The following is a 16680-nucleotide window of genomic DNA, read 5'->3' as shown; positions in this document are numbered from 1 at the left end:
AGTTCAGTAAACAAATTTAAATATTCACTATTCACTTGGGTAATAGTTATGGTATACTAACCGTATGACTAAACTTATGGTATACATCTCAGAGCTAAAAATGAACACCAATAATGAAACAGAACCAAAACAACAATTACATGACATGAAATTAATCAAGCCTCATACGCTTACGTTTTGAAAACTATTTAAAATGTTTTTGTTCTGCTCTGGTCTACTGTGTAGCGTGATCCTGTATCTAACTAAAAAGACTTCAAAATTTAAAGATGCCTAATCTTTATGATCAGAGAAAAGTTATGTGAGAGCTGCTAAATGCACACATACTAAGATGTAAATGAAAATTTACTGTCAAGCAGGATTCAAATTCAACATCACACAGATTACCAGAATACTCAAAACACAATCAACGAAAAGCTTGCCCTCACCAACACAAGTTCCACACTGACTAGAACAAGATTACAACTTTAAACTTTACCCTTACTGAAAGAAAACTGAGATATTCTTACTAATAAAGCCAATAACATAAAACCCATTTTTGCCTGACTACAATGTAATTTCAACAGCAAGAAAAGTTCAAATCCAGGAAAAAATACGTGCTAACATAAGCAACACTGATCTATCAACTTCCTGGCTAGTCAAAGTCTGAAGACATATTAGTGCTGTTCTAACACTACTAATTAACACTACTACACATCCCACAGGATGAACTTTCAGCAGATCTGAAGATGCTCAAGAAATCAGTACTTTACAGCAGAAATAAAATTGTCAAACAAACTTCTTTTTTTTAGTAAGGATTGTTTAAAAAAAAGGTAACAGGAGAACTAGTAGATGCTTACATTGCTTTGGTGTCCTGTTAATTAAGCCTCTATTCCAAATCCATTCTGTTCTTCTGATGTTGCAGTCAAGAGACAGCAAACGAGTTAGGAGGTTCTCTTAATCACATTTAACTTCAGAACTTCACAAACAAGTACGATTCTGGTTATCTAACAGGTCACAGAAGTAATGATAGGTAATCACTTTTTTTTCCCTGCAGAAACCTCAGCTGAGTAACCACACAATAATCATTACCTTTCTAACATTTATGCAAGATAGTAAAGTTGGTAATTGGAAATTTGGCTGTCATCAAAATGCAGCCAACAAGGACCATTATGATGTATTCCCAAAAGGCATACCCTGGCCCTTCAACCAGAGCAAGACTGCACATCAACAAAAATTGGAATATTTTCTATATCAGAATGGAAGAATGTTAGTCAAGAGAAAATACTATGCATGTTGAGCACATAAGCGCATACTGGTAATAAATTTTCTTTCTCCTACAAACCTAGCAACTATGGGCACTACCTGTACATGTTTCCTGCCTTAAGAGGCCACTTCAGTAATACTAATCATTTGACCCACCACATCTGGTTTAAGATAAACGTACTGAAAAATGAAGGTGCATTTATCTTACTATATTATATTCATTACCATAAGTTATCTGCTTTTGCTTCCTACCATGTCTTCTCCACCATTATCTGTTAAATATCTGGCTGAACTTGTTACAGATCACATAAATGTTCAACCAATACATTTTAGTACAAGGTCAGACTGAACATAACTGAACATTCACAAAAAACCCAGAAAATTCCCTGAATAACAATGACAACTATGCTTCTTCAAAGACACTGGGAACAGGGAGAGTGCCACAGAGCCTAAAATGCTGACATAGGGTCAAAATGGACACATAGCAGAAAGCCAACAGAAGGCCATAGGAGAATTATTATTTGCACTCACATTCACCATTAAATAATTTAGGACAGCTTTAATTTGGATTCTAATTTACACAGAGCATACTGGTTAATGAATGTACTTCAAGTTCAGACGCCACTAGGAGGAGATACAGAATAAATCAACAAAAGAAACTAACAATTCACCCACACTGGATGAGATTCATTTAAAGCACCCAAAAGAAATCAAGTGTAAAGTTGAATCATCAATTGTAGATTGTCACTAGCTACTAATACAGTCTTACTTTTAACCTCAGAAATTTCCTAAAGTTCTTTTCAAGAAGTAAACAAAATTGATTTGAGTGAAATTGTCTACTTGAATTTGAAAGGGATTTCAGCAAAGCTCCACACTAGGAGTTCTTAAAGAAACCCAACCGCTGTATTTTAAGGGCAGAAGTTGAAGAATTGCTTTAATTATGAGAAATAAGTAATAGCAATGAACGCTTAGTTTACTCAGTGGGAAAGAGTCACCTGCAGTGTCCCACATGTTCAAAGAATACAGTAAGGTAGAAGGCTAGTGAGTAACAAAATTTTCTAGTACTACTAAGCTATCCAGGTTAATAAAGACAAAAGTCAATGCAAAATATTTACACCAGGTCCACATGAGATACAGCGTGATTATAATACACTGTCACACAATATCTAGGTTAGACAATATAGGTGGTGTACATGGAAGAAAGCATCCTAACATCACTTCACAAAAACAACAAATGTCTCCTTAACCTCAGGAAATATAATCAAGATACAAAAAAAGTTTTTATGATAAAAAAATTAAATAGTCTGACAAAATAAACTGCAAAAAACTCTTCAGAGCAATACAAGATGACGAAAGTAGAATGCTGTATTCAGAAATAAAGTCTGAGCATTCAAAAGACATCATCCAAAGCTGTGTTTGGAGGATAAACGGTTTGAGACTGATTTTACATTTATAACGTTTCAAAAAATCCACCAACACCTTCTGAAAGATAAAACTCTAAAACGATTAAGAAAAAGGTCTAGAATGTACCAAGATGTAAACACACGGAAAACTTAATATGTTTCAACATCTGTGGAACAAAATTATCAAATCATTAAATTAACAGGAAGTTCAAACACATACAAAATCTGCGTTAAGGATCCTATGAAAAAAACACTTAAGGAATACTCTGGACAAAGTCAGAACATCAGCGCTGGAATGATCATCATGAACACATCCAGCAGATACTGCATTCTGTGATGTTTCTGTTTTACAGCAGATTACTACATACACAGACTTCGTGCAATTAAACACTGGGGTTTTTTTAATATTCAAGCTCCTTTGGGCTCATGAATAGTCATTAAAGATCTGCCTTTACTTACCCATGTTAAGTGAAGTTTTACATTTAACAGGCATTATCACCTTAACCATTTTTGCTTCTCTGCTTAATCATGGGAAAGAGTGCTAGTAAATCTGAAATGCATTAAGTACATCTCATTGACAAATCTATGGAAGAAACTAAGCAATAGTTTACAAAATCATTGTAGGTAGATCATTTCAAAGCCTTTCAAACTCACTTAAAGTCATAAATTGGCCTTTGGAAGATGTCTGAGGTATGCATATAAGATCTGGCACACTTGTAACGTTGGAGCCCTGTTAGTGACAGTGATGGATTTACTGTAATAGTTTCAAATGGCACTTTACAGCCTAGAAATTTTTAGACAAATACATCTCCCCCCGTAATACTTTCTTTAGATCTATGATCTGAAGTTAAGTTGCATCGTCAAGAACAATGAAACAAATCGGGACCAATACATTTCATTTTCACAGAGCAAATACAGAAACTTCACCATTGTTTCTAGTAACTAAATCATTTTGGTGTTGTCTTTATTTTTGGTGTCTTTGTTAAAGAATATAAATAAGAGTCTTGCTGAATACTGACACTGTTACTAAAGGGTTTTTTTCCCAGGATAAATTAAATTGTGAAGTACCTTCTATTAGCAACAACATAAATAGCTACACTACTGCAGCAGCACAGCCGCACAGTTTGTCTTAAGAAAAAACCCCAAACATGCAATTTCCTTTAAAACTGGTGCAGAAACTTAATTTAAAACAAGTAGAAACAATTTTATTATTCTAGAAGTGGACTCACCTGTACTTCACATTTTGGAGAACTCTGATGTACTGCATCTAAAGCATCATGAGCCTGCTGAAGCTGCTCTTGTAACTGACAAATCTTTTCATCTTTTCCTAGTAACTGTTCTTGAAGAGAGGCACAGTTTTGCTGCAGTTGAATTTCACTTGTTTTAACAGTTTCAAAACATGAAGTCAATTCATTATAAAGCTATGACAGGGGAGAAGAGAAATAACAGGATTAAAAAAAAATTTCAATGCAGACAGCCATACAAATACAGGAGGAGAGAAAGTTAAAATTGAATAACTTATCCACAAAGATTACCCTTTCTTTTTTGTATTTCAACAATTCTTTCACACATCTTGTTCTCCTGCCTCCTGTCAGGCTGTATACATTTGAAAACAGTGATCGCAACAATCATGAAACTTTATGATTGAAAGATTTTCCAGGAAACCACAATTTACATTGGAATATTACCTGTTTCAGTATCTTCTTTGTGGCATTTATGAATGGAAATGGACACCTAAAAATCAGGATTTATTTTGACAGTTCATATAAAATATAGAAAAGTAAAATACAAAAGAAAAAAAAAAAAAAACAAACAAAAAAACCCCAAAACGTATTGAGGACAGGCAAAAATCTGAAACATCTGTCCTGGGAATGAAATTAAAGGAACAAGAATGCCAAATATCATCCTTGTCTTTTATAGAGTAGTTTGATCTTTTAAAACTAAGATACTCAATACAGCTTGGATAGCAATACGGTGAATCCACTAACGCCTACTACATTTTGTATGAATGTAAAATGGTTGTTCAAATAATTATTCTGTGCAAATTTTTTTGACATTAACTATAAAACCCAGAGATAATATTACAAGTTCTTACCCATGGCTGCTGCTCAACTGTTTTGCTGACACCAGAATATTGTATATATTCTGCAGTTGCTTTAGAAGAGATTCCATATACACAAAGACTTTCTAGAACTATGTCTGAGTAATAACTAGCAGTACATGGCATCTAACTGGCAAAAAGAAGTTATTTTCAAGAATCATAGAACTAGCCTATCCCTCCATTTTACCCTTCTTTTTTAGTGTAAACATCTGAAAACTGTTTAAAACAAAATCATCTTTTTATTTAAAAAACATAAAAACAAATTTGAAAAATAAACCTGTAGTTGAATAAACAGCAGTACAGATTCTGAAGGTAATAGATGACTCTACAGCTTTACAACCATTCCTCTCTCCATTTCAGTCCTTCATTTCTTTGATTGTAATTTCTTCTCAGAATAAAAAATATTCTTCCAACTATTTATTCCATCATAAAATAATCTGTAGAAGGTATGTATGTACTTCCGCATACATTTTCTGACAGTTTTCTTTGGAAAATCCATTTCTGCTATTCCATCCAAACAAAACTAACTCACTGAAAATCAGAATCTCTCAACCTATCGATACTGTTTATAAGTACAAGGAGCTGACACAAGTAATTTTACTTGTAAAAACATAATTTTACTCTTCATTTTACTCTTTGCCTTGTCAGCTTTACTTACATGATACTCTTCTTTCCCCCTTTCATCTGGTTACATCACTTAAGAGATTAAAGCCATTGGAAAACAATCACAGCTTTTAGATTTGGAAACTGCCTACCTAACACTTTGTGAGAAATTTGGAAACAATCATCTCCCTTCCTTTCTTTCCTTGTCATTTCAGACAAAGTAAATTACTTTGTGCCTACTTCTAAAGCAGATCAGAGATCATGTCTCTCAGGCAAAATTAATTCAAAGTCCAGATCGATTGATAACTTGAATTACTCTGAGTCTTAAAATTAAACTTTTGCATTGAAACTTCTTTGCCTACCGAATCTTTCTTATATACTTAAGAAAGCTTACATCATCTCTAGAGATGCAAGTTTGAGATGAGCCAATTTCTTACAGAAATCAGTATCTCACAGGAAAACGAACAGTTAATTTATCAAACCCATGCACTTTTAGATAACGTACTTCCAAACAAACGGAACATCAAGACACAGTTACTTCCAGCTATAACTATATAAGCTCATTAGCTACATCAGACTGGTATGACAATTTGCTGGTTTTATGACTAGCAGCACTTAAGTGGTTGTAATTATAGTATCTGAAAGGTAACATCCTAGTAAGATGAATGGAGAACATCAAAAACATGATGCTTTTTTCTAGCTGGCAGCCACATCTCCTAATGTAGCTAATGGGTATTTTTGGTAGTCAGCATTTGTCAGGACAAGACAAATAGCATGTCTTTTTACTTGCATAAACTTTTCCAACCTTTCTAGCTTTGAAAACAGCAACAACAGAACACATACATTTCATGTATAAAACCAGCTGAAAGCTGTGTGTTAAAAAACACAGACACATCAGGCATCTTTTTACACAGACTTTATATATATATATATATATATATTTAAACAACACCGAAGTACTAGTTTATAGGACTCAGATTTTTTTTTTTTAAGGTATTTAACATCAGAAAATTTCAAAATGAAAATTATCTGTATGAAAAGAAATGGTTTTATCTACTTTCCACAGATAACAAGAATAGCTTCCAAATCTCCATTTGGCCTTTTATCTTTTCTTTCATGGTGATGCACTGTTTTGTGAATTAAATACATGCTTAATGTTTATTTTGGATTATTTTGGGGGTTTCTGCTCATTTCTGAACCTGTTTTAGAAGAGGCACCACATTTAGTCACACTGCAGTAAGCACATTCCAGAACACACAGAATGGCACAACACAGTAAAACAGGTCTACCATTTACAAAGATAGAAGTCAGGTGTAGAGAGGTAAGATGTAAAATGGAGATCATAGAACTAGAGAGGGAACATTGTGTAAGGAATCCAAAAGAAAGACAAAAATACTGTAAACTATGTACCTCAGAACTAGCAAGCTTCACTGAAAAGAGGAGTGAAAACCTAACTGTTCATAAGTGACTGGTTATACCTTACATGTATGTCAATAAGAGATGAGACTTGCCCAGGAAATTTTTTAATCTCCAAGAAGAAATATTTATATTTACAAGATAGAACAAAAACCTAAAATATTTAAAATTATTCTTTATACATTTTATGAAATTTGGTAGTTGAGGGAAAAAAAGCAACAGCCAGCAACACAATGCTGTACTTTGCACAAACTGTTGCACTGACTGTATTTTGAGAACCTGTTTCGAATGGCTTCAAGCTGTCCTTTTTCTGACAGGCAACATAGACTGTTACAGGTGAAAGTATTTAAAAACAAAAAAATTAAAAGTATCTGAAAACAGTACACTGTAATAAATTCAGTCTATATGACACAAGAGCATTATTTATCAGTCAGGAAGGAAGAGCATCTTCGCTGAATTACAGAAAATTAAGTCATCCATAAGATGTGACTCCAATGCCTGCTCACATGTGATAGAAAATATTTAACAGACTGAAAATGGTGGGGTGAGGTAAAGTACTGACATAGGTCAAATATGTGTGATGGCAAAATTAAGTTAGATCAGACTAAAGAAAGCTGAGGAATTCCAACAAAACCTAGTAAAACTAAATCATTAACCCATGCTATCCATTGTATTCTGTTAGCCAGAATCATAGTGCAACGGGAAAAAACCTGCACTTTTTCACTGCAAAAAGTGAAACAGTTGACACAAATGACCAACACTAACACTATACAAATGTGCAGGATTTATTTTAAACTACGTTTAGACTGCTCCTGTGTACTGAATGCCAATTAACAGTCAGGACACTTTTTCCAGTTCTAAAATAATTTCCACTTCCATAATCCAAACAGTACTTAGGTAAGGATCTCATAGACTTTTCTATGAAATTAGCACACAAAGTGGGGACATCCAGTAGATTTCCTTCAGAAGTGTATTCCTGCAAGGAACTAACACTAAGGTAGATCCATCCATTAAAATGCAGCTGTAGCCAATTCTATACGCTGGTTGTCAAACAAATATTGTCCTACATTAAATGTTTTATCTAAAGGCTCACACCTTAAAAGCCAGTGTATTACAGAGACCTGAATAAAGGAACCCAAATATACAGTAACATTAAATATAGTAATTACATGAATGAAAAAAAGTTACAGTAAAACTGTAAGGGAAACTGTTACGGCACCACCACAGAAATCCATGTTACAAGATCATTCTGTTTATGAAAAGAACAAGGGCAGAAATCAGCTGGAGAAGCTCTAAGGTGAAACTGAAGAGGCACTCCAGACAGACAGCATATTGATGGTGTTTACTTTTAAAATTGAAAGGTAGAGGTAGAGTGATTTTTTAAGATGAGACACCATGAAGCTTACCTATGATACAAGAGGAAAATGTCAGACACAAGTGAGTGATTAAGAACAACAGAAGAATGTACAGAATGGATGTAAGATCAGGCAACATGCAAGTAAGAGTCACTAGTACAAGCTGAAAGGGAAGATGTGCTTTCCTCAGCTTTATGTCACTATGTAACCGCAAATACTACGGTTGTTTCAGAAAACATGTAAAATGGGTAACACTAGCAGTATACCTTCTCAAAAATAACAACAGAGAACATAAAAGGACATTTCAGTCTTCTTATTAGTGTTGTTACTGCAAAAATTCTGATGTGCCTATTTACATCAATGAATCCAGTATTTCCTGTTTCCTGACACATCCCCCCACCCCCTGCAACATAGCCTTCCAGTATTCATTCATCTAACGGGTTTTGTGCAACTCCTTGTGTGGATATCGCTATCTAATGGTGGGGGTTGTGGATGGCTTTTTTGAATATATAAAAATACTGACACATTTCAATCAGAAAGACTGTGTTTCTCAGCAACAACTTCTCTGTGAAATGCGACCAAACTCTGCTTAGATTTCTTTTCTCTATATAGTGTAGTGTCAGAGAACATTCAGCAAGCTTGTGAAGAACAACAGTCCTAGGTAATGCAGAAAAATGTTACTAATTCATACTGCAAATTGTACCACTTAAATCCTCCATTGTGGGACCAATCTGATTATATATAAAATTCAGACATATTTAAATCTTGTAATTCTAACTCAGATCAAAATTGGTATTATTCATAAACATATTCAAGCAAACAATGTCAAGATTTTTCTTCTTGCACCATCTCATCAGTTTACATAATTTCATTTACAGCTCTCATATTGTAAAAAAGCACATTCTCATTGCCAGAAAAATGAAGGCAGGCAGTGGTTTGCAAACATTAGTGATAGATTTAGAATTATAAATTACTTACTCCCCCTGCACCCCCGCCCCCCCCCCCCCCCAAATACTTAAGCATTCTGTAGATATCAAAGTACACCATTACACACAGGACCTATAGCACACTAAGAATATCAGTACAGGGGTTTTCAAGCATGAAAATCATCACCTCTGAGTGCAGTTTAACATCACCCTGAGAGAACCAGAGTCTACCCAGGATTTCTTCAGCTTTAACCTGTGGGCACATCTGATGCCAAAATATGCTTGCTAGTGCATGACCAACTGTATTGGTGTTTGGTATACAAAAATAGACTAATGTAATTAGCACACTTCCCAACAACAGAAAAGTACTGGAGCTTGAACTAAACTGTGAGATAATCTTTGTTAAAGATCCAAGTTTCTCACAGCTTTCACAGGTGAAGTGGATGACAAAAATGATGATTCACTCATTGCTGATGTGGGCTTCAGCATACTTGACTGGACAGTTAGTTGCTCTCAGCTCTTGCATGTGTGAAAGAACTTATGTTTTATTCCAATTTGAGCGACAACCTCATTGTTACTACCATTTAGGAACATATATATGTGTATATATATATATATAAAAAGATATAATAAAACCTAAACCCATATATAATAATATATATAATAAAATATAATAAAATATATGGGTTTAGGTTTTATTTTGCTAATTTAATGCTGCTTATGTGCACACATTTATGTGACCACATTTTTTTTATTTTTAACTAAGCTCTAAGGTTGTTGCAGTGACAAAAGAGACTGTAAGTGGCAAAAAATTACCTTTAGGATGGCAAATCCACTGACTTGCCATTTTGATTACAATTTCTCAGTCTCAAAGGAAAGCAAACTATCTCCACACACTGACACCATGAGAAGGACTAGCAAAGGCAACCACACGCACAAAATTAGCCACAACATCTGAAAATGTATCTGACATTATCCTATTTTTATCTGCTTTCTGGTGCACTTGATACAGACTTCCACAATACCTCATAATTGAAAACTCTTACTGTATTTTCTAATTATGCCAGCAATCTAACTATTCAACAATGCTTTTCTTCATCACAGGCGTGTACTGTACCACTAGCTACATTACTTTCTCTATGAGAGCTAAGTTCCAGCACACAAATTAAGATTTCCTATTTAATAACAAATAACAGTATTTCCATTTCACTATAAGGGCCTTCCACTAAGAGATTTTAATCAGTATGATTAACAAGGAACCTAAAGGCCACATCAGATCAAGGGAAAGTACTGCATTACAAAAACAAAGGCCCCAAATTGTAAATTTCAGAAAACTGTGATAAGCTGGCTAAGGAGTTCAGAATCTCTTCTTGTCTTATTATCCCTAGTATTGATTGAAGTCTCTCCACCTTGAAATTGTTGGTGAGGACAAATCTATTGAGCCTCATTAAATCCAGCATAGGAATGAAGTCCCTGGAGCATTTGGGACCACTGAAACAGATGCTGTACATTTCAGAAAAATATTCTCTCTCCTTGAGCATTAGAACTACAGCTGCAATATGAAATAGACATCAGTTTGTTTCCATAAATACTCTAACATAAAGTAGTTATTGTAGAATACAGCACCCTTAATATCTGTATGTAGAAACAGTAGTAGTATGTCAAGTCAATGCACGTTGACAAAACAGATTACAGATCTTGATGTATATGTGTTACCCACTACAGCTAGACTTGGAAGAGATTTTGTGGTCCTCATGGATTTCCACATAATCCAGTACCAGTTCATGACCTTGATCTGGTTTATCAGAAATGTTTTCTCTTTTATTCAGTCTACTGTTCTGTACTACACATTAGCATCAGCACAAAAAGCAGTTCTTCCTAAATGGTTAAGACTGTTAAAACAAACTTTGAATATGTGAGCCAACCACATCGCCTGAGCTATAGCATATACTGCCTATCCCACCACTAACAGAGAGGTCACTGATCTTGCTGTAAGGGACAATATATCATAGGATGTACATAGCTCAATGCCATTTGGAGCAGTAGGAAATACTCCTTTGTGAATATGTTTATGGAATAGCTGACACATCCTTATCTAGCTGTTGCAGCCTGCATATTGCTAATGCGTGGAAGACAAACAGAACACACAATGGTCTGCAATAGTTTGCCTTTCTCATTCAAGGGAAAAATAGGCATTTGTATTATTTTTATAGATGCAGAGTTTTCCAAAGGTCTGCTGTGACTTCAGTATGACTGCATATCTTGTGATTTGGAAAATGAATGACTTCAAAGCAGTTACAATTGGGTATCTCATACAGTTCTCCTGATCAGAAGTATAGAACAGGATTGCTATGATAAAGGCGCTCCTTTTCTCCTCCAAAGCTGTCTCCACAAAATTTGCCATAAACTTCACTAGATCTATTTCACTCTGACTCAGGGAACTAAACTTTTTTTTTTTTTTTAACTATATACCTTTTTTTTAACTATTTCTTATAATAAACAAAAAGAACAGTTTTTTTCCCCCAGGTTCATTAGGTACTTTCATATTTTACAAAAAGACTTTTTATCTTTCAGATAAATCAGATTCACAGTCATAATTTGCCAGAATATCTGAGTTGGCTTTTGCTGGCTTAAGAGGCGAACCTTACCCCCGGAAAAATACTGAATTCAGCACCTCCTAACCAGTAAATTTTAGTGTCATTTGTGAGTTGGATAGTAGCAGCTATCAAATAAAAGGGCTTATCTTCAAAATCACACTATTCTTGTTCTTGTTCTATGATCATCTAAGCAGAAGTCTTAAGTTCTGCTATGACAGACAAAGAATGGTGAACCAGCTTTCTGAAGCAATACTGAATTTCGAGCCAAGACCAGTTTAGAAGCAGCCTGCCCTTACAGCTATATTAAGTATACACATCAATTTTCCATAATACATAAGTAACTTATAATAGTAAAATTATATTTCATAGGACAGGTTAAACTCTTTCCCAAATTGAAGTAATACTCACAAAAATCACTATTATGCAAGGTAAAGTGACCGTTATAAAAAATTTTATCATGCTTTAAAACAGTCTCATGAAAACCTAGTTTTATTTTCTTTGATATATGGTAGAATTCATCTAGAAGAATATGGTCTTATGAACACTAATGAAGAGCATTCATATTATCTTCATCTGTGCCAATTATTTTGTTTTGAGTGACTGAAAGGATTCATTTAACACCAATAGAAGCACTGACAGAAGAATGAAAAATGAAAGAAATAGCAACTCCCAACACCTACATTCTGGTTTGTTGGTTTTGTTTGGTTTTTTTTTTTAATCCTATAACTTACTTTGTCTTGCCCCAGATATGTGGAACTCCCCCTGCCTTGTACATGTTCTGAACACCTTTGATGGAAGCCTACCTGTAGCTTGTCTGGGCTACCATCGCTGCAGCCAATAATACAGTTGTGCAGCATTAAGTACACAAGAATCTGCTGGGCACTATGTGTTATAAAATGTTAACACATTTTTAGAAACCTAGGACTGACTCTGGCTTGACTTAGGCCTAGCTTCACAATTTTAACACAAACTACATACTCTTAAGTAAGATGATAAAGAGAAACACCTGTTATTTGAAAAAGCACTGACAGTACGCAATTTGACAAAACAGTCCCACAACTGGAAGAAGGTATGTGAAAGTTGTCTATACAACTTCTTGTCTTCTTCCTCATCAATGTTTCCAAAAAGGAAGGAAACATATCTTCTTTATTTCTTACAGACTGAAAAACACAACCACATAGTTTGTTACACTCAAAAGAAGTTCTGAGTAGTGTGCATGTGATGGCTCTTCAGGGTTAGTTTTCCCTGGCATTCATCAGAAGTATGAATCTGTTCTATAAATGTAAATGTAATTTAAAAAAATTTAAATTATCCATTTAAAAAGCTATTCTGGCAACAATTTTTCCAGTTAATTTTGATTGAGCAGTTTTTTGCATCTTAAATGATTAAAATGGCTTGAGATTCACACAAATACATTATTCACAAATGAAAGGAATTTCTTCTAAATTATCAGAAAAAAATCAGAGAATTTAGCAATTGAAAGTTCTAGGAGAGAAAGAAGAAGAAAAGCATAAATAACACAATTACATACAGAAATTCATATGCTTGGCAATTCACTCCCATTTTTCTTCAGATATAACTAAATCTTTAAATTGCAAGGCTCATTAGTTTAATGTAAGCAAGGTGCCATATATGCTGGGATGTAATTAGGCCAATAAACTCTGTTAGTCTGACAACCATATTTTGACAACAATAAAGATCCAGAGAGTTAAAGGACGCAACACTGCACAGTGCTTTGATTACTCTGTCCAATGTACAGATGGGTATTAAAATGAACCCTGTGATCATAAAGCAAAATGGCATACTTTCTGATATGATGTTGTTTCAGCTGTGTGTGCTTCTTCTTGGTTCTTCAGTACTTTTTGTGTATCAATATTGAGAGCCTGAAGCTGCTTTATCAGCTCAGCCTGCTGTGTTGTATGTTCAACGTTTTGTCTGTAAAGATTCTGCAGCTCCTGTAACTCCTTCCTGTGCAAAACAAGCAATAAATAGAAATTAAGAAAAAGAACAATTACCTCTGTTAAACAATTGTGTTCAAATAATTTTATTGTAGATAATGAGCTTCCTATTTTCATTTATTTTTCTGTCAATTGCCTTATAAACACTAGAAGTTACATATAAAATATTTATCACATACTTTTGTGAAATATCTACAAAACAGTTAAGTTTCAAAATGGAATGCCATTCAATTTCCCTCTAATGCTCTAACTGCTCTAAAATAAATGGATTTTCACTACAGCATCAACACTTTCTAATCAATATTCAGTTAACTCTTTAGCAGTAAGTGTCAAAATATAGAATATTTAGAACACATGAATACTAAAATAATTTTTTTAACTATCAGAAAAAAGTTAAGTTTTTCTTAAGTTGCAGAGTATATGTAAAGCAAGTCTCTTATCTGAAATACATATACTCCCTACACAAAGTATGTCTGCTGATGAATTACCTGTTGTCTGCAGGTACAGCACACTGCAACAACCATAAGCAAGTAAACTTTGGTGTGTATTATCTAACCTAACAATAAAAGCTCTAAAACAAAGTAATAGGAATTGTGCTGTAATGCAACCATAGCATAGATTTTGTATCATCAGTTTGCTTGAGAATTTTATTGTACAGCTAATAGATCTTCCAAATTAAGGCAAAAGCAAAGATCAGCAACACTTGTTTTAAACAGTGATTAAAAACTTGGAATATTTTCCATAACATGTTATAAGTTCAGATGACTCCATTAATCCTTTTTAATGTATCTTATACTTAATTTTCTGTTTAATTCACAAGCACGTTTCACCCTACTATTACATACAGATACTAACTTTAACACTGCAATTAATTTTCTTCTTATTCCTTAAAGAATTTTCTTAGTGAGCTCCAACACATATGTGACTTCTCTATGCCTAGAATTATCATTAACAACAAGAATCATCATAACATTTTTATAATACTGCTGGAGACGTCCAGGCAACAATTAGTGTACAAAAAGTAAGCGGCAATACCAAATTTACTATGTTTTCCTGAAACTGCAGAAGGACAAAGAAACCATTTTAAGGGAACTAGCAAAAAAAAACATTTAAGACCTGTGCCACTACTTAATTTGTGATTACATTTCAATTACATAAAAATCGAAATTACATGTACCATAACAGCACAGTCAGACAACTTGATGTTGTAAAAAATGCACTGTTTATAAAAGTGTGTTAACAGGCAAATACGTAAGAACACTTAAGGACATGCTTACTTAACAGTATTTAAGTCCTACTGTTCTTAATGAGATGTAAAATAGCTTCTCAAAATTAACAACAGTAGAGATGCAGTAAGGAATCTGGTTTTGTTGCATAAAAAGTCAACTGCAGTATGTACTTCATATGTATTAATTCAATCCTCTTCATAAGCAGCAGAAATAAGGACGTAAGTGATATATTGGCACTTCCCAACACCCTGTACAACAGGCTTCCAAACAAGCACTTGCTTCATTTCCCTGACTGTGAGTATATAGCAGAAAATGACAGATCTTTGCACTGCAGTTAAAACACAGACTATATTAATTTTGCACAGGTTCTCCAACCAGAATCTCATTTTGTTGTGGAAGGGAAAAACATGGGATAACCTTGAACCCTCAGATACTGTTGGAAATGGTAGTAACTGTTGCCACAACCATTCTGGTGTATTGCTGCTCTTTAATTTGTATGCAAACATCAATACAGTTTTCCATGTCTGTCACCTGAGAATACACAGTATTAGGTGTTCTCTAATGGTCTGCCCACAAAGTGTATTGCCACCCATGAACTGCAGCAGTAAGAACACGTATTTGTTCATGTTAAATTCAAGCTTTTTAAATACAAGGAAGCTCAGTCACAGTTCCATTGTGTCACACTTTAAAAATAAAATTTCTTCATACGCATTCCTAAATTCCTTTTTCTTTTGAGTAAAAAGTTACCCAAACCAAAATAGCTGCAATCTGAAAAATTCTTCACACAGAAGCACACAACTACTGCATTTAACTTGCAGCTGAATGATACAACTGCTTTTATTCTCTTTAGTGAACGAGGTGCTATTTTTACATTGTGAATCCACAAGGGGAAACTTTTTATTTCTTTTTTACACAAGAAGAAGAAAATTATGCTCAATCTTATGATGAATTATTCAGCGCCAATAGTGCAATACAAATTAATTCACATAATGAAGCACCTTTGATAAGATACAGGCCAACCTGGTGAGGGGAGCTTTAAACAAGGAATGGCAGAGGACAGAGATGCTGATGACCAAGCCACGAGTAAGGGAGCTGTGGCCCAGGTGGGCAAGCAAAAGTCACAGGTTGGTGTGGACAGGAAAGACCTTGTGATAAACAGTACAATGCTCAAGGAGGATCACCTCAAGCACACACACATAAATATGGGAGGGCTGACAGGACATCATGGGGGAAGCTCTTAAGAGTCTTCCTGGGAAATGAGCACAACTGTGTGCCCATCTGAACTTGCTGTTCAGAAGCACACAGCATGTCCCTATGGAGGATGACAGGAGGAACTACGGATTTGTCTGCAGTTGCAGGGCTTCTCAGGATCACACAGACAAGGTGGGATATGTCACATGACCGGAGTGTTGCCATGCATGGATCCAGGCTGTTGAGGAAGGACAGGCTGGGATAGCAAGAAGTTGCCCTTTATGTGAAAGAGCAGCGTTAAGTAGATGGAGCTCTGCCTTGGGATGGGCAATGAGCCAGTTGAGAGTGTGGGACAGGTGTGGGCAGACCAGTGCAGATTACACTACAGCTGCCTGCTGATCCTTTCTGGTCTGGAAGAAGAATTAAGTCCTCTTCAGAAAACTGGCAGAAGATTCATGTTTTCAGGCCCTTGTCCTTCTGGGGGACTTGAATCACTCCAGTATATGCTGGAGAGACCACATGGCAGGGCACAACCGATCCAGGAGGTTTCTGGAGTGCTTTGACGATAACTTCTTGCCACAGACAATCAGCAGCCTGATGACGGGAGACACAGTGCTGGACCTCATACTTACAAACAGGAACTGGTCAGGGATGTAACG

General features: G+C 35.1%; 1 protein-coding gene across 3 annotated transcripts in view; it reads right to left on the bottom strand.

Annotated features, from left to right (window-relative positions):
• Positions 1-16680, bottom strand: part of CNTLN (centlein) — a 197755-nt gene that overhangs the window by 116201 nt on the left and 64874 nt on the right. For all 3 annotated transcript variants that reach the window (XM_080371891.1, XM_080371890.1, XM_080371892.1), the window contains 2 exons: positions 13449-13611; positions 3875-4066 (listed from right to left, as the gene is read on the bottom strand). In XM_080371891.1, coding sequence (XP_080228017.1) covers positions 3875-4066; positions 13449-13611 — 355 coding nt within the window. The remainder of the gene's footprint in view (positions 1-3874; positions 4067-13448; positions 13612-16680) is intronic.

Source organism: Falco punctatus (genome assembly GCF_963210335.1).
Source record: "Falco punctatus genome assembly, chromosome: Z".
Lineage (NCBI taxonomy): Eukaryota > Metazoa > Chordata > Aves > Falconiformes > Falconidae > Falco > Falco punctatus.
The sequence above is the reverse complement of the archived record's forward strand: the minus strand, read 5'-3'. Positions and strand labels throughout refer to the sequence as shown.